This window comes from Protomyctophum bolini (genome assembly GCF_963924005.1).
Source record: "Protomyctophum bolini genome assembly, chromosome: 7".
NCBI classification, from domain to species: Eukaryota; Metazoa; Chordata; class Actinopteri; order Myctophiformes; family Myctophidae; genus Protomyctophum; species Protomyctophum bolini.
Window position 1 is genome coordinate 46,334,485 of NC_137868.1, and position 21,526 is coordinate 46,356,010.

A 21,526-nucleotide genomic window follows, 5' to 3' on the forward strand; every position below is an offset into this window, starting at 1 on the left:
TATACTATGATGAATATATAGTTGAAATAAGTTAATATATGTGACGTATATAATTTAATCTTGGTATACATTCCAATAGAACACAGAACAGTGATTCTTTTTTAAAGGAGGAAGTAGAGGTGCATTATACCGAGGCGACTCCAGGACACGATGGGTCTGGGGTTTCCCGTGGCGATGCATTCCAAGATGGCCGTCTGGTGGACGGTGATGGTGATGTTCTGAGGTCCCGACAGGATGACCGGCTCCTTGTACAGCCTGGAGCCCGCCACTGGTGGACGGACAGACGGACAGACAGACAGAGACAGAGACAGAGACAGAGAGACAGAGAGACAGAGACAGAGACAGAGACAGAGACAGAGACAGAGACAGAGACAGACAGACAGACAGACAGACAGTTACAATTTAGGCACTTAGCACATGCGGTTCTCAAACATACATTTCACAAGGACCCTACTTAACTCTAACAGTAAGCAATTCAGATTTACAATGATTCTACCCACGCTCTAAACTCTGGATTTGACTTGTTGCCATCGGGCAGGAGGCTTAGGGCAAAATTAGCTAAAAAGAAGGGTTAATAAACTGTGCTTGTGCCAATACTGCTGTGGACATTTTAAAGGTATATTCAGTGATTTCACTCAAAAAAACCTTAAGTTTCGTTTTTGGCTAGGTGGCAAAGCCTTTCATCCAATCAGGATAGAGAGCCAAAAACGAAACCTATGAGGTTTTTTGACCCCCAGGGGTTAACTGGGGACAGGGAGGAACTCCTTATATGGTCAGCACACTCTATAGTAGGGAGGATTATCAAAACAAAACAAAAAAAAGTGATATTTGAATTAAGTGAAATCACTGAATATATAAGGAAATGTTGAAATAGTTCACAATGCTTTTCCAATGGGAGTCACATGCAGTTTGACCAAACGTTTTTTTTTTAACGTTCGCTCTGAAAGAATATACATCATATATACATATATATACATTCAATAGCTAAAGTATAACATAATGCTTAACCAGAGTTGGGTCCAGGGTCTTACCAGTGACCGTGAGCAGTGCTTCGTGGCTGTAGCGGGTGTTAGCGATGTTGCTAGCCACGCAGCGGTAAAGGCCGCTGTCGGCCCTCTTCACACCCGTGATCTGGAGGATTCCTGTAGGCAGCAGCGTGCACCTGGAGAGAGAGACACACACCGTCACCACGGTTAGAGCTGTGTGTGTGTGTGTGTGTGTGTGTGTGTGTGTGTGTGTGTGTGTGTGTGTGTGTGTGTGTGTTAGGGCTTTCACTTCTAGTGGTTTTTTACTAGTTGACTAGTTTACTAGTCGACTGACTAGTTGTTTAACTATACCTATTATGTGAAAAATAAACAGTTTTTATTATAATATGTGTACATTTTAAAACTGTGTACATTGGTGACTATAATCTAGCTGATCTACAAATACGGGAGAAGGTTGTATTTTCATACGTATCCGTTGAGTTGTTAGTTACACTCGTAACTATAGGTCCAAAAATGTAGACAAAACACCTTCTAGTGAGGTCCAGAATGCCAAAAAAGCCAGCTTGAAAAAAATGGTTTCCTGGTTTTTAACAAAGCAAAGACTTCTGATCTATACGGTTACAAGAAAAAGACTGAGGTTGGAGTCAGAGCAAGCATTTAGGCTAGGGGTTAGGTTCGGGTTGACCAGCTCAGTGGCCTTGTGGGTAGAGTGTCTGCCCTGAGACTGGGAGATTGGGGTTCAATCCCCGGCTGGGTCATACCAAAAATGGGACCCAGTGCCTCCCTGCTTGACACTCAGCATCAAGGGTTGGATTTGGGGGTAAGTCCCTGCGACATACTAGCGTCATGTCCAGGGGGTGTACTTGTACATCAAGCTGCCTCACGCTACAGAAACAGGAGATATAGGCTCCTGCCCTATATGGGCCTCATGGCTCGGCAAGGCTACTTATTTAGGTTCGGGTTAGATGTAATGTCAGGGACATTACATCCCAATTCAACAACATTCAACATAGGGTTGAAAAACCCTATCCTACAAACTTGTGCGTGCGTGCGTGTGTGCGGTAGTGCGTGCGCGCATTACCTGCTGCCGTCAGTGTTAAGAGCTGTCCTGTTGCGTTCCCACGTGATGTTGGCCTCAGGGATGGCGTTCACCTGACAGGTGAGTCTGGCCACGCCCCCTTCATCTACCGTCATGGACTCCGGATGAGTCTGGAACTTAGGGAGAGCTACGGGGAGAGAGAGAGAGAGAGAGAAGGGGGGGGGAGGGGTTATATAATATACTACTAGGGCCGATATCCGTATATCGATATCCGACATACTTCATTGCTAAAAACTCACATGCTAGCTGGACTCTAGCCTCGCGGTTCATAGTTCTGTCAATAACTCACATGCTAGCTGGACTCCTTGCGGCTGACCAGCATCGCGTAGCGTTTCATAATACTGTCAACAACTCACATGCTAGCTGGACTCTAGCCTTGCGGTTCATAGTTCTGTCAATAACTCACATGCTAGCTGGACTCTAGCCTTGCGGTTCATAGTTCTGTCAATAACTCACATGCTAGCTGGACTATCTAGCCTTGCGGCTGACCAGCATGCCGTAGCCGCGGTTCATAATAACTCACATGCTAGCTGGACCCTAGCCTTGCGGCTGACCAGCATGCCGTAGCGGTTCTGCGCGACGCACTCGTACTCCCCGGCGTCCGTCTCGTCCGTCTCCCGCCGCTTGCCGAAGCTCCTGATGGACAGCGTGCCGTTGGGCAGCACGGACGCCCGCGGCCGCGGCGTGCCGCCGGTCGCCACGGCGACGCCGTTGCGCCGCCAGGTGACGGCGATGGGCCCCTCCCCCTCCGCCTGGCAGTCCAGCGTCAGGGGGCGGTCCCGCACGGCGATCACGTCCTCGGGCTCCCGGAGGAAGGCCAGCTCCGACGACGACGACGCCCCGCCCACCACTGGGAGGAGGGGGGGGGCGGAGAGAGAGAGAGGGGGAGAGGAGGGACATGTTCAAGATTAAGAATCATTTCACCAGAAAACAGAAATCACATTCTGAACTCATTTGTCTTATAGGGCTTTAAAGGGGAAAACCATGCAGTCATTTTCAACGTTGAACTGTTGATTTACCTTAGAGTTGTTATGTGGAAATACTAGTAAATAAGTCCCCTCCTTCTATTTTGCCCAGAACTGAAGGTCTCTAGAACTTGGGTGGTCATGTGATCAATGACATCACAAAGATGTGCTCTCTATAGCCAAATGCACTGGCCTGCCGAAATATGTGACCATCTTGTGGTCCAACTTACAGTACATGGAGGCATTTTAAATACGTGGCCCGAATACCGCTATAGGTTGAACTCTGATAATGAACAAAACTGCAATGATTTACGTTCAGACACTGACATTATGTTATTGTCTATAGTCACGATTGTGACATATTTCAGCAGGTCACCAGTTTCACCGTAACACCATCAGTGTGAGTGAGCGAGTGGCCCGAGATTTTTGGGTATTGGAATTTGGCGTTTTGGCTTGCAGAGTACATTCTTTGTGATGACATTGGAAATGAGTGGTGTTCCCCTTTCATGACATTTAACAGGACCTCACAGCCTATGATCTATATGGCTTCTACAGTACTAATAATTATTATAGTCATGATCATGTTATAATGAACTACAGACAAAACACAACAATTTTGTGTGCAAATACATGGAGACAGCATCATCACGCATGGGTACATATCCAACCGGCCAACCGCCGCACACAACAGAATTAATAAAACAAAATTAATAAAACATCATACATTGTACCTATCCAACATCGTACATGCCCAACACAACAAAATTCATACAATCAATGTTCAGGAAATCTGGCTTCAGCCCTAAACCCTTTTGGTCTTTTAAAAAAGATATACGACGAAATTAATACATGTAATGTTTCTTTCATGACCAAAATAAAACTGAACTGAGTTCGAAAAATAAATCAGAGCTAAGATGGTCGCGGTGCGCTAGTATTGTATTAGCAGGAGACGCTTTCCTATAGGGAGCTCTCACTTCTGCGGGGCGGGGCTTAGGAGGCAGCCAATCGTGACTATAGGTCGCTATACTACGTGATTGGCTACACGAGTTTCAGACTATACCATTGGCTTAATGGGCAGCCAATCATGACTATAGGTCGCTATTAAAAACGGGCCTGTTATGTGTCAGGTTTCACCTGGCAAAAAAAAACAGATGTGTACGTGACACACCCAAATTGACATGTTAGGGTCCATTTGGTTCCATGTGTACACTAACTTAGAGTTAGAGATAGGGGTGTAACGATAGATTTCAAGAATCGAGGTATGTCGAAATGAAAACAGCAACACTGACTATGTGTATCGTATCGTTTTGCGATGCGAATAATGGGTATCAAATCGTTTTGCTATGCAAAAAATGTGTGTGCATGGTATGTAGCAATATTTTGAAGAGAAAAAGAAAAAGAGGGGTTTAATTACTTAGTTTAAAATAATGTCAATGTATTTTAATTATTTACTGTATCGATTTCAAATCATTGAATCGTACCGGATCGCCATAATGAACCAATATCGTCCAGGTATCGTATCGCAAAACCATGTATCGTTATACGTATCGTATCGCCGTTCAAATGTATCGTCACACCCCTAGTTAAAGACCTAGATGTCCATTTGGTTCCTAGCTGGACCCCCTGGAACTCCCTCAAGGACCCCTGGGGGGGTCCCCGGACCCCACTTTGAGAAGCACTGGTCTAAAAAAAAAAAAGAAAAAACATGATTTACACCCAGCGACACATGTCAATAAAGGACACAACAGCTACAGATTTTCCTGGAATTGCGTGCGGTTCCCTGAACTCAGGGATGGCTTCTCGGAATGCATGCATGGCACGGCGTGGGTGATCTCTCATATTAATAACATAATAACACACCTATATGAAGCATGAAACACCACACGGCAATTCAACTGGAAGAGGAACCTTGATGTTGCTTTGTTGTGACACTGCAATTTCATTTAATTTCACCGCCAAAATGGGGTTTTTTTGGACTGCGGTGTTGTTGCAAGTCGAGGCGTGTGTGTGTGTGTGTGTGTGTGTGTGTGTGTGTGTGTGTGTGTGTGTGTGCGTGTGTGTGTGTGTGTGTGTGTGTGTGTGTGTGTGTGTGTGTGTGACTGTGTGTGTGTGTGTGTGTGTGTGTGTGTGTGCTGGGGGTGGAGGGTGGGGGGGGGGGTCTACTTCACTCAAGAGAGGAGTGATCCATTGTTAGAGAATGAACTGTGTGTGTGTGTGTGTGTGTGTGTGTGTGTGAGTGTGTGTGTGTGTGTGTGTGTGTGTGCGTGCGTGCGCGCATCTGTCCTCACTTTAGTTCACACTTGAACTTGAGACAGGTCATTATGTCCACTGCCCTGCGGGGTCAGTTCCCGTACACATGCTGAATAACATGTAAGTGGAGTGGCCATGAGTCTCGGACACCATAAAGAGCATTATTTCCACAGCCATGGTCGCCGACCGCAACGTGGACACACTGCGACCACTATGAACTATAGAATTATAAAGTGCCAGTTCCAAATCACATGCAGAGGCTGCAAGAATTCACGAGAGGCGTTCCAAAATAGACTTCTAAACAACTGTATATTCCAGTGTTTTAGGTCATATTATAGTTCCCTGGATCAAGTCACAATACTCATTCCACCCTTAAAAGGTAGCCTACCTTTAAAATAGTGGTGGGCGATATATGCCTTTTCGGTGACACAGTAAATGCACAGTCTATGATTTGTTCTACTTAATTCATACTTAGAATTACTAGTACTACTGTGGTCTAAATGGTCATACTGCGTTTAGTTAGTGTTAACTACAGTAGGTGGTTGTATACTGTTAAGTAACTTGAAAAATAACCATAAAAAACGGACATGAAAAATTATCGTGATAAACATTGTGGATCTGATACAGCTTGAAAAGGAACGATGACATTATATTGTTCCATATCGCCCACCCCTACTTTTAAATGATATGTTGTTTTGTATACGTATATATCAATGTTGTTATACCTACAGTATATATACAGCTATAGACTCACCTCTTGTTTGGAGAGGAAGAGGAGAGAAGATGGTACTTACTGAGATGGTGATGATGGTGATGATGGTGATGATGGTGATGATGATGATGATGGTGGTGATGATGATGAAGCTAAAGACAGAGATGTGATTGAGATATCCATTAATAGGATGCATTGCAACAGCAACGACAACAGTAACCTATACAGAGTGTTGGTGTAAATACATTTGACATATAGCCCAAGATTTAGACTCTTGTCTGTCCCAGGGGGTATAAGGTCGCTTAGACGCTCGTAGAGAGTCAGAGTCGATAAATACAGTATGTCCACGAGAGTCTAAATATTAGGCTATACATTTAACCCATTCTGACCTGAGATCAGATTCACACGAGGTTTCCACTGGACACACACACACACTGGTCTGATGAACCCATTCTGACCCGAGATCAGATTCTAAGAATGTCAGTCGTTCTTCGACTTTTCAAAAATAGCAGACCTATACAAGCTCGTAGCGCGCCACTCGGTGGCGCGCTACGAGCTTGTAGATCTGCTATTTTTCAATAGCTAAAGCATAAAACGACGCTGACACCAAAAAGGGTAATAATGCAATGATTTCTCCATTTGTATAGAGACACCAGATTATGATAAAGAGGTTGATTGGGAGGGGGGGGAGGGGGGGGGGGAGTGTAAACTATTACACGATCGGATCACAATAAACAACCAAACTATATACTTTTTTAGAGACATGCATGGGATCCTTTCCAGCCTGCGGACAGACTTATACTCGTTTGTCTCCTAATGGGTGTGAATTGTTAACGTTGTCGTTAATTAATTAGGCCCAACAAGGCAGCCACTAGGCAGGCAGAGGAGGAACAAAGCCTGCACTATATCTTAACCATAAATACACACAACTCTGACAGCCACCGAGTGAGAGTGTGTGTGTGTGTGTGTGTGTGTGTGTGTGTGTGTCTGTGTGTGCGCCATTTGAAAACTCACACTTGACGTTGCTCCATTCTGACTGATAGCCCCCCTCCCTCTTCACCCCCCCCCCCCCCCTCCACACACACACACACACACACACGGTCTCGCATAATTCATCGCGCAAACTGCTTGACAATAGCGCTGAGCGCTGAGCCATTGAGACAAGAGAGAGCGAGAGCAAACAATGATCAAGTGAGTGGCGAGCGAGGGGTTCGTGTGTGTGTGTGTGTGTGTGTGTCTTGGGGGGGGGATGGGTGGGGTCAAGTTCAGATGACTTCTATAGAGTCTGGAAGAAGAAGGACTGCGTTAGTGATACTACCCCCCCCCCCCCCCCCCCACCACCACCACCTTTCCTTTTCAACTTGAACTTGGAGGTGACTTTCCCATGCCCCCCCCCCCCCCACTTGCTTCAACCGTGGCCGGGTGTGGGGTGATGACATCACCTGACACGCCCGCTTTCAGAGGAGAGAGAGAGAGAGAGAGAGAGAGAGAGAGAGAGAGAGAGAGAGAGAGAGAGAGAGGGGTCCGACCGTCCGACACCCTCATATTTCATCGTCTCATTGTCCTCCGTCCGTCCCCGTCCCCGAACCCCCGGTCTGTCCGCCCGTCCCAGCTGTTATGGACGGAAAAGACGCTCACGCCGCCTTTTCAGCTGGCGCTGTGAGACGTGAAATTGAGACAGCCACACACACACACACACACACACACACTGGAGCACGCATGTGACACACGCGCGCACACACATGCACACTTCTCCATCCATCCTATGTTCTATTACTCTTCATGTTGTCATCTCTCTCTGTCTCTGTCTCTGTCTGTCTGTCTGTCTGTCTGTCTCTCTGTCTCTCTGTCTCTCTGTCTCTGTCTCTCTGTCTCTCTGTCACTCTCTGTCTCTCTCTCTGTCAGCAGCCAGCCATAATTTGTTCCGTTCGTTTGCAGCTGTGTAAAAGTCACCATGAGTGCATGTATACTCGAGTACTGTGTATAGTACTTAAGTGTACAATTGAGGTATTTCCTTTTAGTATTTACAATTCTGAATGTTTACTTCTATACGGCCGCCACATCTCAGAGGAAAAGATATTGTACTTTTACTTATAATTATTTTGTATCATTCCATTTTGAGAGATCAGGGCCTGAGGTTTGGAGCAGCAGAGACCCTGCAGGAGCACTCAAGTTCTCCTCGAGTGTTGATGTTGTCGACTAAAACGAAAACACAGAGACTAAAATGTCATAAATGTCAAAAAACCATATCTCCCAAACCTGCTGGGTCAAACTCAACAACCAATATGTCAATCTGAAGCTATATGATTCCCAGCTGCTTTCATATGATGTGAAAAAACGGAAAATCTCTTAAAAAATCCAACGTCAGTCCCTCAGTCAAATTTGATCACATTTAGTCGACTAAAACTATAGATGAACACAAATGTGACTATATAAAAACTAAATATACACGAGCCGTCAAATCAACGGCGCTCATCATACAGCTGAGCCTCGGTCGGCTCCCAGCTGCACCCCATAACCTCCATCACCCATCAGCCCGTCGTCGTCGTGACCTCTGACCCCCCGTGCTCCCCCATTCACACTCACAGATTAATACCCGCACCCATCTGGGGGTCCTCATTACAGGGAGGAGGAGGGGGAGGGGGAGGGAGACCCCTCCCCCCACCCCCTAGACTGAGGCGACCCCAATCCTGGGAGGTCATGAGAGAGTTGGGAGAGGAGAGGAGAGGGTGGTGGGGGTCAGACCCTGACCCAGGCCCGCCCGCCCTGGCGGGGTTTGATGTTCATTGTCACCAAAGTTAGACTTGAACTTCACAACACGTACACAGTACACACGCACACAGCCGCACACACACACACACACACACACGTACACGTACACACACACACACACACACACACACACACACACACACACACACACACACACACACACACACACACACGAACACTACTACTTAGTGCCATCATATAGACTCTCTGCTCTTCTTCGGGCCTCTCAAAATCCGGGGGTTAATTAATTAGGCTATTAATTAATTAGATACCAGTGGGTGTTTCGCTGGTGAGTTCATGCAAATGAGCCACTACAGACGACAAGCATGAAGTGTGGAAAGGAACATCTGTTCCTCATTAAAGTGCAGAGCACTGTGTTAACACACCGCTAAATAATACAACACACTATGGAATAGAGCTGATGGGCAATATATTCATATAGGCTAATATCAATAATTATTGTGTTCATAATGAGGCTGGTCATTGTGATGTTGTGATATAGATAAGTACATGTCAAAGTCATCAGTATATGTGAACATTCTTGGCCAATACATGAATACACATTCTGATTCATTGTTGGCTTTTCCTATAGGCTAGTCTTAAAAATGACAGAAAGGTAATATCTAGATATCCATATTTCCATTTTTCTAACTCTTTTCTTCTCCCTATAGACACAACAACACTATAGACAAGACCAGTTAAAACACAATACAACTAAATGACAAATGGTGCATTTATATAGCGCTTTCATCCAAATCGCTTTCACATGCATTACATTCACCCATTCTCACACACACATTCATACAACGGTGGGAGATGGACGGAGGGAACCATGCAAGGCACCAACCTGCACATCAGGAGCAGTCAGTGTCTTGCTCAAGGACACTTCGACACAAACTCTGGGGGAGCCCCGGGTTCGAATCCGGTCTCCCTATACCGGCCACTCGCCTGAGCCACTTCCGCCCCAACTGACAACAGACACACTATACAGACCAGCTATACACACAACAGACACAGTATAGACCAGCTAACAATATAGACTATAGACCAGCGTGAATGAATGGACCCTCATGGGTCCACTTGGTCATATTTGTACAACCTCAGTTAAACTAACACTGCATATTTTATATTGTCGGTGGTTAGATAAAAGGTAGTTCTGACTTAATTCAACCCCAGTAGGCCACAACAGTATCAGACTGTGGTTGCACTGGTCAGTTTCTAGTAGTATCAGACTGTGGTTGTACTGGTCAGCTCCCAGTACAACAGTATCAGACTGTTGTATACTTGTCAGCTCCCAGTACAACAGTATCAGACTGTTGTACTGGTCAGCTCCCAGTTCAACAGTATACTGTGGTCGTACTGGTCAGCTCCCAGTACAACAGTATCAGACTGTTGTACTGGTCAGCTCCCAGTTCAACAGTATACTGTGGTCGTACTGGTCAGCTCCCAGTACAACAGTATCAGACTGTGGTCGTACTGGTCAGCTCCCAGTACAACAGTATCAGACTGTGGTTGTACTGGTCAGCTCCCAGTAGTCAACAGTATCACTTTCAATTTCGTATTTTTGAGCCTTGCACCTACAAGAATATGCTCTTCTAATTGTGAGTGTTGCGGGTTGCTTCTGCCGTCTTTGTTCTTCTCAGCTCCCAGTGACCAACAATAAAAGTTCTTGGTTTTACTGGGCAGTTCCCAGTGTCCAACAGCATTTGACCTTGCTATAGGATTTACAGGGCAGTTCTCACTTCTCAGAGACAAACCGTAGACTGTGGTTGGTTAGCTCCGGGTACAGCAGTATCAGACTGTGGTTGTACTGGTCAGCTCCCAGTGATCAACAGTATAAGACCTTAGTTTTACTGGTCAGCTCCCAGTGACCAACAGTATAAGACCTTAGTTTTACTGGTCAGCTCCCAGTGACCAACAGTATAAGACCTTAGTTTTACTGGTCAGCTCCCAGTGGCCAACAGTATAAGACCTTAGTTTTACTGGTCAGCTCCCAGTGGCCCACAGTATAAGACCTTAGTTTTACTGGTCAGCTCCCAGTGGCCAACAGTATAAGACTTTAGTTTTACTGGTCAGCTCCCAGTGACCAACAGTATAAGACCTTAGTTTTACTGGTCAGCTCCCAGTGGCCAACAGTATAAGACCTTAGTTTTACTGGTCAGCTCCCAGTGACCAACAGTATAAGACCTTAGTTTTACTGGTCAGCTCCCAGTGACCAACAGTATAAGACCTTAGTTTTACTGGTCAGCTACCAGTGACCAACAGTATAAGACCTACCTTAGTTTTACTGGTCAGCTACCAGTGACCAACAGTATAAGACCTTAGTTTTACTGGTCAGCTACCAGTGGCCAACAGTATAAGACCTTAGTTTTACTGGTCAGCTCCCAGTGACCAACAGTATAAGACCTTAGTTTTACTGGTCAGCTCCCAGTGACCAACAGTATAAGACCTTAGTTTTACTGGTCAGCTCCCAGTGACCAACAGTATAATTAAGACCTAACTCAGTTTTACTGGTCAGCTTCCATGCAGTGTGAATAACCATGAAAAGCAGTTTATGTGTGCCGTGATTCCCAGTAAAAGGCCCAGTTATCTCTGGCACCCCCATCACCATCATCGCTACAGAAGTAACGGGGGACAGCGGAGGGTGTCCCATAGAGTTCTATGGGGTGTCCCAGTAAAACCATTGGGGACATTAATCCTGCCCTGAAGCGCAGACACACTGCAGACCCCAGACAAAGGACCGCCAGGAACCCAAATGTTGACTTCTGACCTCTCCTTTCAGGCCAGCGTCTCTCTCTCTCTCTCGCTCTCTCTCTGTGTGTGTGTGTGTGTGTGTGTGTGTGTGTGTGTGTGTGTGTGTGTGTGTGTGTGTGTGTGTGTGTGTGTGTGTGTGTGTGTGTGTGTGTGTCCTCCATCTCATTTCACTACTACAATTTTGACTTTGTAAATGTAGCTATACTCTTTGGATGTTTGCTTTTGGTCATGTCATAATTAACTTCTCTTTAATTTATTTCGTGCAGGACACCTTTGTTTGTGAATTATCCAGAATTGTATTGATTTCAATTGAATGATGAATGTCCACTTTCCCTTAAGACTATATAGAGTTCTGATCAGATGGATGTAGTGATCAATGTGACCATGACAATTGGAGTGAAATATCCTATTTCTCTCACAAACACACTCTCTCACGCTCACGCTCACGCACACACACACCCACACACACACACACACACACACACACACACACACACACACACACACACACACACACACACACACACACACACACACACACACAATGGTCTTAATCGGGGGCACCGCATGCATAGAGAGGGTCAGTCTGGTGTCATTGTGGACGGTGCATATTTAAGTGCGTGTTGTCTGACCTTGACCATGTGAGCAGTCTGGGCTCTCTCTCTCCACACACACACACACACACACACACACACACACACACACACAGAGCAAAACATCTTATAGGCAATAAAACAAACAAGCAAAAGAGAGCATCAAAGGATGATTTGGATAGCTGATTGCCTTCCCTGATCCACCAGTAACTAACTATTAACTAAAAGAAAGGAAAGGTAGCCTACTAGTTTACCCAGGGTAACTGCTGGACTAAGCTCAAGAACTTGTTTACAGCCGTCAGCCAGGCCCTGCTCATAGAACATTATGGTAGAGGTTCAATGCCTTGTCCAAGGGCACTTCAGCGGTGGTCATTTTAACGTGCTATACAGCCTGACAGGTCCGGGGATATAGCGACCTTCCGATATCAGTATAGGCTACCGCTCCGCAAACTACAACTAACCAAGCAGTAGGCTATATCCTACAAGTAACCTGGGGGAAGTTGTGAAACAACATAGCCTACTCATTATAATATTATATAGAAATGGTTCGTTTTAGGCTATAGGCTATTTGTTTTGTTTGTGATATTGCAGATATCAAACCAGACTCAATCATGCAAACATTGTCATTTAGGATGGTGATATATATATTTGTCATTAAAATCACACTGTTTTCACTGCAAATCTGCAAATTAGGCTTCAGAAAACATAGTTAGCTTTCAAGACAAGAGAAAGTTTTAACTATCGAGCCTATACACAAATCACACCATGGTTGACCAGTGAGGTTAAACAAAAACCCGAACAGTGCATTTTATAGGCCTACTGTAGACTAAGTGTATCTGTAGTACTTAATACAGTAGTCCACTAACAACACGATAGGAATAATATAAATTGCCTCTTCAAATTGAATAGCCAAAGAAAGGCAAAGTAATGTTAATGGCTGGCTGACTGAGCCAACAAACTATCGCTAGCCTTGATTGATTGTTGATGACTGGTTGAAGATGCATCTTAACTCAATACTTTGTTTTATAGAGAGTATATAAACAGCCCATTCTAATTCAGATGTAGTAAAGATAATGATGTTTACCTGGGCAGATGAGGCCAGACAGCAGCACCAGGACACTTCCCATCTGGATCACCATCATCATCATGGCTTTGGTTAAGGTTGGTGGAAAAAAAATGTATCCGTTAGTTAATCCGTTTTAGTTTTTTCCAGGTGCGCATGCAGCAGCAATCTCTCTCTCTCTGGAAAACCCGCAGCTATGATAAACTCCAACTCATTTGTACTTCTAGGTCTACTGAATATCAGCAGACCTATATGTTCTAATAATAATGAAAAAGAAAAGAACGCCAGTAAAGTGAGAGATAGAAAAAAAATAGATGGCCTCTCTCTCTCTGTCTCTCTCTCTCTCCCCAAGATCCGGATAAAATCCTCCTTCTAACTGTGGTCCGCTGTGGTCTGAGGTCGCTTTGGGAATGAATGAAAAACTGACCCAGCGCCTGCTGGCTGGGGCTGTGCGTGTGTGTGTGTGTGCGTGCGTGCGCGCTTTTGCGCTTGTGTGTGCGTGCGTGTGTGTGTGTGTGTGTGTGTGGGTGTGTGTGTGTGTGTGTGTGTGTGTGTGTGTGTGTGTGTCAGGGAGCCAATTACAGACAGGGGGGCCTGGCCAGGGGGGCGGGGTTAATCCCAGTAGCTCTGCCCCGCCCCCCCATGGCCTATCTCCCTCCCCATTCCCAGGAGAAATCATAGTAGCAGTCATGCAGTGGTCATCACAGTTGGGGTCCAGCCAGGGACCCCCAGCCACATGTCCTTCAGGGGGGTTCCGGGGGGGGGGGGGGGGGGGTCCAATAAGCGAAATGATTGATATGTTTAGGTAGTGGTCCGGGGTTCGTGCATGGCCAATATACATATACCAAACTGTGGGTCCTTGAAAGTGAAATGTTTGTGAACGACGTAACAGTTATAGAGGGATATGGACCAACGTATACTTGGCCCCGGTCACTTTTGGAAAGGATATTTCAATCTCACAATAGTACCCAATCGTATATCCCATTTAGGCCTGCCGTCGACATTTTAAAAATGTCTTCTAAATCCTGACAGTTTTCTGAAATTACCTATGTGTTTCTATATCAGTGGTGCTCAATATTTCATGTCAAGGACCCCAAAAATTATATGTATTTGGACACCGACCCCCATCTGAAAAAAAAATTGTTCCAGGGACCTCCCCAAAGATTTGAGTTAAAAACATTCGCTCTCAATTATTTGCGACACATTTTCATGATTTAAAAAAAATAGCAGACCTATACAACCTCGTAGCACGGCACTCGATCGGTGCCACGCTACGAGCTTGTAGATCTGCTATTTTTCAATAGCTAAAGTATAACTTCATGCTAAAAAACCCAAATGGGTTACCGGACAGAATGGGTTAAGCAGTTCATGGTTTTCAACCATTTTCATATCAAGGTCCATTATGACTTGCGCGAGCAGAGCGCAAGTAATAATGGACCTTTATATGAAAATAGGTAGGTCTACAACTCCTTGGGCTAAAAAATGGCCATAGCCAGATCATCACATTTTGTGACCGCTATGGCCGTTTTTAGCCCAAGGAGTGTTATTTGTGCAAAACGAATGCTTGGAATGGATTCAGCACCTTGTTTCACAGCAGATTATAGCTCTGGTCCATAGCTCTAATGCCGTTGCATTTAGAAACAGAAAGGGATTTTCTCTAGGAAGGTTTTCTCTTGGCAATATCGGTAGAGGGCGCAGTGGAGTAACTACAATATCTTTTCCCGGTAGAAAGATAATCCCTTTTTGGCCGAAAATAACCGTTTATACGTGTGGTGGGGGGTTCAGAGTGCTCCCACTAAGGAAAGTATGCTTTCTAATGACACAACCCGCCTTTGTTTTGGTGAGTATATAGCAAAAACGTTATTTTTATTTACGCTAAAGACGAGAGGCTGGTCTGCATTTATATGCGAGCCCCGGGAGTCATCGGTAAGACGGTAAACATAGCTCTAAATGCAACGGCATTAGAGCTATGGACCAGAGCTATAGTTGCAGACGTCACATGCTATAGGCTACTTAAAGCATGATGACATTTAGACTTTCCCTAATAGGTTGTTAAGGGTTTATTGGGGCACCTTACAAATTGCATTGTTTGTTGTACTGGCTTTGGCTTAAACATGTCAGTGTTTCTATATTACAGTGTTGACAGCTAAAACGTTCTAAGGTGGTCATTGTGGGTGGAGTTAAGTACCTATTGTCCCTCCCATTGTCACACCCACTTCTATCCAGCTCTAAGGTGATAAACATGTTGTGAATATTGAAAGGGAATTTTCTCAGCTTTGGGTGAAAGGCCCCAATCATTTTAAAATGGTTATATCTCCTTCAATTATTGTCCAATTTCATATGAAAGCTTACATTCTGTACTTTAATAATCTGTAATAATATGTAATCTGTAAAAATCGAGTTGAGGCTCTTTTTGCTGGCACCTGTCACATATATGGTCACACATTATATGCAGATTATGAAAAAACATATGCAAGTTAGCATCCGGTAGTTTCTACATGCTAGCCTGGGGACCCATACTCAAACATTTCTAACATAAAACATGTGTACATAGTAGCCTGGGTTCACATTCTGCATGGCAAGTGTACTATTGTTTGTAATGTGTTTTAAGAGCTTTTATTGCGAACGCAGTGAGCACTTACTATGAGACCTAGCAGATCATGTCTGTGTGTGTGTCTGTCTGTCTGTCTGTCCGTGTGTCTGTCCCGCTATCCAAATATGGAGTGTGTTGCATCAGCAATCACTCAGCTCTATATATGGGCACAAAAGGGGCCAGGTCCACTCAGCTCCATATATGGGCACAAAAGGGGCCAGTGATTTGTTTGTTGTGGACCTGGCCCCTTTTGTGCCCATATATGGAGCTATACGTCCAAAACCCAAATATGTACGAGCTGCGTTCGCTTCCCGCGTTTGCGCGTCTTACTCGTTATCTGCAGTCAAATGAAATGCCCAGCTTGGGACTTGGGAATAACCCTGACCATGACCTTGATAATGCTTTGGTGCACATGTAGTCACAGTTATTATTAGTCACATATTTCCCACATAAAAAAACAGGAAAACCAGGAAAGTGTTTCTTTCTCCCAAATATCATTAAGATAAGATCTGGTTGCAAATGGAAGTTTTCCTTTAAGGACTATATTTGTGGACATATATTCTTGACCAATCTAATATAACACGGCCTTAGATATTTTTGCTTGAGAGAGAGGCCTCGGATTTACGACACCAACAAGCGAAGAGAAACTTCTACAATGTGGATATTATGCAGTAGCAGGGCTCTCTCTCTCTCTCTCTCTCTCTCTCTCTCTCGATCTTTTGAGGGTGTTTCGCCTCAGATGGCCGTGGTTTTGAGGCCAAGTTGGGGCATTTTTGTGAGCTTACAGTAAGCGTTAAGGTTAAGGTTGGTGATATACAGTACTGTAGTTTTGACAACCTGAAACTTATTGCAACACATACATTAATCTGATCCAAATTGTACTTTTTTGTCATGTCTACAATGTGCGTGCGTACGTGCGTGTGTGTCGTGCGTGTGTCGTGCGTGCGTGCGTGCATGCGTGCATAAAACACTCCTGTGTGTATGTGTGCATAAGACAACACCTGTCACAGGCAGTTATTATAATTATTGTTTAGTGCTATTTGTTTAATTTCTGTTATTGAATTGCATTGAATGAAATGTTTATTACATTAAAAGTGCCGATGGGAGAATGCATGGGGCTTCCACTTCCTGGGCCACTCGCTTTTCTGAAAGGGGGCGGGGACTGCGGCGCTCTATAGCACGCAACGTTTAAGCTGTTCCATTTTTGGAATATTGTTGACGCACTAATATAACAAGACAAATCTAGAATGGGGGTCCCTGGCAGGCCTGGCACACTTTTTTTTGTTTCAGATGGGGATGCGTGGCCAAATAATACATGTTCATTCGGGGGTCCTCGACATGAATATGGTTGAGAACCAGTGCTATTAACAATGTCAAGGCCAAATCTCTGGAGAGCAAGACCAGGATATAGAAAGGAGGCCATGGGGTTATAGTTAGGGTCAGATGTCAGGTTGTGTTAAAAGAAAGCTACACTAAAACTACATGCAAACTAAACTAAACCAAGGAACCCACATAGAAAAAATATCTAAAACTAAACTGAGCTTGACAACACAAAGCCAAAACTAAATACTAATTTAAACTAAATAAAAAAGGCAAAACTATTAATAACCCTAATTTGCTCACTGGTGCACATGCAGACAGGTGCAACGTTCCCACAGGTTCATTTCCCAGCAGCATTTGGCACAGACACTGGTTTTCCAGTCAGTGATAGATAGACGTTCCACACAAACACGTACCATGGAAATGGACATGGCATTCATTAACTTTGTTACATAACAGGGGTTCCCAAACCTATTCATGTCAAGGACCCCCCCCAACATGATACTCATTAGCCTTTAGCTCTGTAATTAATTTCAGTGTTAAAAACCCATAAGGGTGCATTTGGTTCCTAACTATCATTTAGCTGTTATATAACATATACTGTAGGCCTACCAAAGCATATGGAATCATGGTAATTAAAGTATAGGCAGAATTAATTTATAATGTTGCATCCTCTGTGTAACGAAAGCACTGATGTTGTTTCTTTTATATTTTTGGTCCGTGGTCGTGTGTGTCTCTTCGGGTAGGGATTCTATTTTCCTGTTGCATTACTTACTGGACCAGACCGGACTACTTTAACTTTACTTCACAATACAAAATAATTTCCGTTGTGAAACGTGCATGGGTCCTCGCTTCTGTTCTGTGGCGTCTGTCACTGAAGAGTGAAGACTGACTACAGCCGAAACCCTGCCCAGTGTGGCATCAAAAACGGCCCTTCTCTCTTATTGGTTGAGAGAAGCCCCCCCCCCCCACCATGGAGCAGAACATGTGAACACGTGAACATGCACAGAAGCCAGTGGCAGGATGACTGGGTACCCATCCGCAAAATAAAGGAAAAACAGCACCCTCTTTTCCTTTGAGTTTGGTCTCGGCTAATAAGGCTCTGTGCCACAGCTGCAAAGTTCCCAGCATTGGGCATGAACACTAAGGGCGCTTTCACACCCAAAGTTCGCTTAGAAGGTCCGGATCAAGGACCAAGGACCAAATATTTGCATTTTGATTTTGGTCCGTTTGGTGTTCACACTGGACTTTGTAAAGCGTACCAAATATGTAAACAAATGACACGTGGACATGTTAAGCGAACCAAATAGTGAGGGAAAAAGAACATGAGGGGAAATCACTGTCTACAATTTTTGGGGCAACCTTCAGTCACACAGAGAGAGAAGAGAAGCAACAACTTGCTATTGCATTCATTCTTATTAATTATTTTATTAGCCAAATAAGAGCAACAGATGAACATGAGCAGGTGTTTGAACAATAATGTGCTTGCTCCTGATGCATACAATTCACGGAGACGTATAGCCTACAAGGTATCCCCGATAAAAATGACTTTTCTTCCATGTGTGCACCTTGACCCGATTAGATATATGTTATTTCTGCGCATCAAATCGGCGGGCATTTCCATGTCATCTTATGGTTTAAACTTGAAGGTGGTCAGTTAGTAGGTTATTGAGCTTCAAGTCAGAAAAGCTCCGCTGCAGCTAATTGAGTTGACCTAGTTTTACGTCTTTTGCTATAGTGATGTAGGCCTAATCAATTAATCATTTGGGACCACCTGTGTATAGCTTATTTAACATTGGCTTTTTCTCTATACGTGCGGCCGTGCGCGACATGGATGATTTTAAATATTTCAAATTCTCTGTCTCTGCGTCTCTCCCATATAAATATACACACACACACACACACACACACACACACACACACACTGACACACACACACACACACACACACACACACACACACACACACACAGACAGACAGACAGACAGAAAAAAGGAGGGGACACGAGTTGAAAGAGAAACTCTCGCATGAAGACTCATGCATCGCATGCTTTGTCATAACTTTGCGTGACGGCGGCGCATGCTTAAAATAAACAGATCTACAAGCTTACATCCACGTGTACCATATACCGTACACCATTCCGTGTCGATAATTATACATCTGTTATTTTTGCGCATGTGAACCTCGTACGCTGCCATTACATTTGCGCTGCGCCTCGACATGCGTCTACTATTAAAATAAAATCAGACTGTCAGCTGTCATATCAATAGTGATCCCCGTAAAAAATACATGCTTTTATAACTAATTATTAATGCAGCCTCACAACTGCCGAAGCCCGACAGCTATTTTGGCTATCGTACTGTATTTGGTCCTCTATAAAGTCCGAATGCATTCACACCAGTAACGAACCGCACCGTGGTTCGTTTGGAAGCGAACCGAGTCCGGCCTTTTTTAGCGGACCATGGTTCGTTTCTTTGATCCGCACCAGAGTTCGGATGCATGTTCACACCAACCGAACCAAAGGGGTAAGCGGACCATGGTTCGTTTTAAACGAACCAAACATGTCCGGTGTGAAAGCGCCCTAAGTTTCTCAGTCAGTCATAGACAGCCTAGATCTTCCACACAAACATGCCATTTTAAATTTCCTGAAAAATTGTAGATCTTTCGGCAAAGAGGTTTGGGTTTGGGGGGAAGGAGCAAAACCCAGAACAGTACGGTGGGTTTACTGTAGTTAAAAGTCTGAAATGAACAAAAAATTGTAACTTACACATGCAGCACTGATGATAATCTATGAAGCTATATCGATGTGAGATCTATGAAAAAGCTGTATACACTGTAGTTGTGTACAAAAGTACGTTGTTAAGAGTTAAATAGTGTGTCTTAAAGTTGGTTATGTGTATGAAGTCCTTTAATCGTAATCTGATGTTAATGATAAGTTGGACAGAGCAAACGAGGCCTTGAGTCCAGTTGGTGCACTCAACGAATTCTCCCAAAGTGTGTGTGTGTGTGTGTGTGTGTGTGTGTGTGTGTGTGTGTGCGTGCGTGCGTGCGTGCGTGCGTGCGTGCGTGCGTGTGTGTAAGGGTAAGGCTCTGTGCCACAGCTGCAAAGTTCCCAGCATTGGGCATGAAATAAACGAAGAGTATAGTAGTAAATATTAGAAAGAATCAGTCACCAGAACCAAGGACGGGTGTTTTCCCTGAATCTATCATGTTTAAAATGGAATTTCAAGTTACAATGGGTTTGTATAGGAAGGGGGCGTGCCTGACACAATGAATATCAAATATCTAGATAATACTGAATCAAGCAAATTAAAAACTTACATTTTACAAAATTACATAAAAAGGTAAACCAACAAATCCACGTTAAAAACAAGCTCAAAGTAAGCGGTTTAGTTAGGGTCAGATGTCAGGTTGTGTTAAAAGAAAGCTACACTAAAACGACATACAAACTAAACTAACCCAAGGAACCCACATAGAAAAAGTATTTAAAACTAAACTGAGCTTGACAACACAAAGCCAAAACTAAATAAAAATAAAAACTAAATAAAAAAGGCAAAACTATTAATAACCCTAATTTGCTCACTGATGCACTGCATGCAGACAGGTGCAACGTTCCCACAGGTTCATTTCCCAGCAGCATTTGGCACAAACACTTCTTTTCCAGTCAGTGGTCAGTGAGAGATAGTCGTTCCACACAAACACGTACCATGGAAATGGACATGGCATTCATTAACTTTGTTACATAACAGGGGTTCCCAAATGTATTCATGTCAAGGACCCCCCCAACATGATACTCATTAGCCTGGGGACCCCCCCCCCCCCCTCCCATTTGAAGATTTGTGCGGCTCTAGCAGTGATATTCAACCTTTTTCATTTGAATTAGGCTATACAGACCCCCATTTAATGGCATTTCTATCTCTGGCACACCCAATTTATATTGTAAAATCAATGTTAATGTAACTTTATTGATTATTACGGGTCCATATGTAGACTATTGGGTGACGTGGTGGAATAACAACTGATTCTAGGGGGAACGAGAGGTCCAAAACTTCACAGAGTCGACGTGACGCCTGAATCATTTGATGGCTTACATGCGATCTCTTTTGATATGGATATAGGCTAATGTACTGTTTCTGGAATAGGAGTCTAAAAATCTAATGCATGCACCTTGAATTATAACGTTTTATTTAAATGTCTCTTCGGGTAGGGATTCTATTTTCCTGTTGAATTACTTACTGGACCAGACCGGACTACTTTAACTTTACTTTACAATAAAATAATTTCCGTGCATGGATCCTCGCTTCTGTTCTGTGGCGTCTGTCACTGAAGAGTGAAGACTGACTACAACCCTAAACCCTGCTCAAAAACGGCCCTTCTCTCCTATTGGTTGGCGGTCAAACCCCCCCCCCCCCCCCTTG

At 44.2% G+C, this 21,526-nt stretch overlaps 1 protein-coding gene across 1 annotated transcript in view; it reads right to left on the reverse strand.

Moving 5' to 3' along the window:
• Positions 1-13,276, reverse strand: part of LOC308318764 (immunoglobulin superfamily DCC subclass member 3) — a gene marked incomplete at both ends in the record, with an annotated part of 37,472 nt that extends 24,196 nt beyond the window's left edge. The window contains 5 exons of the mRNA XM_080768393.1: positions 131-268; positions 1,032-1,162; positions 2,068-2,212; positions 2,609-2,935; positions 13,216-13,276. Coding sequence (XP_080624519.1) covers positions 131-268; positions 1,032-1,162; positions 2,068-2,212; positions 2,609-2,935; positions 13,216-13,276 — 802 coding nt within the window. The remainder of the gene's footprint in view (positions 1-130; positions 269-1,031; positions 1,163-2,067; positions 2,213-2,608; positions 2,936-13,215) is intronic.
• Between the last annotated feature and the right edge of the window lie 8,250 nt (positions 13,277-21,526).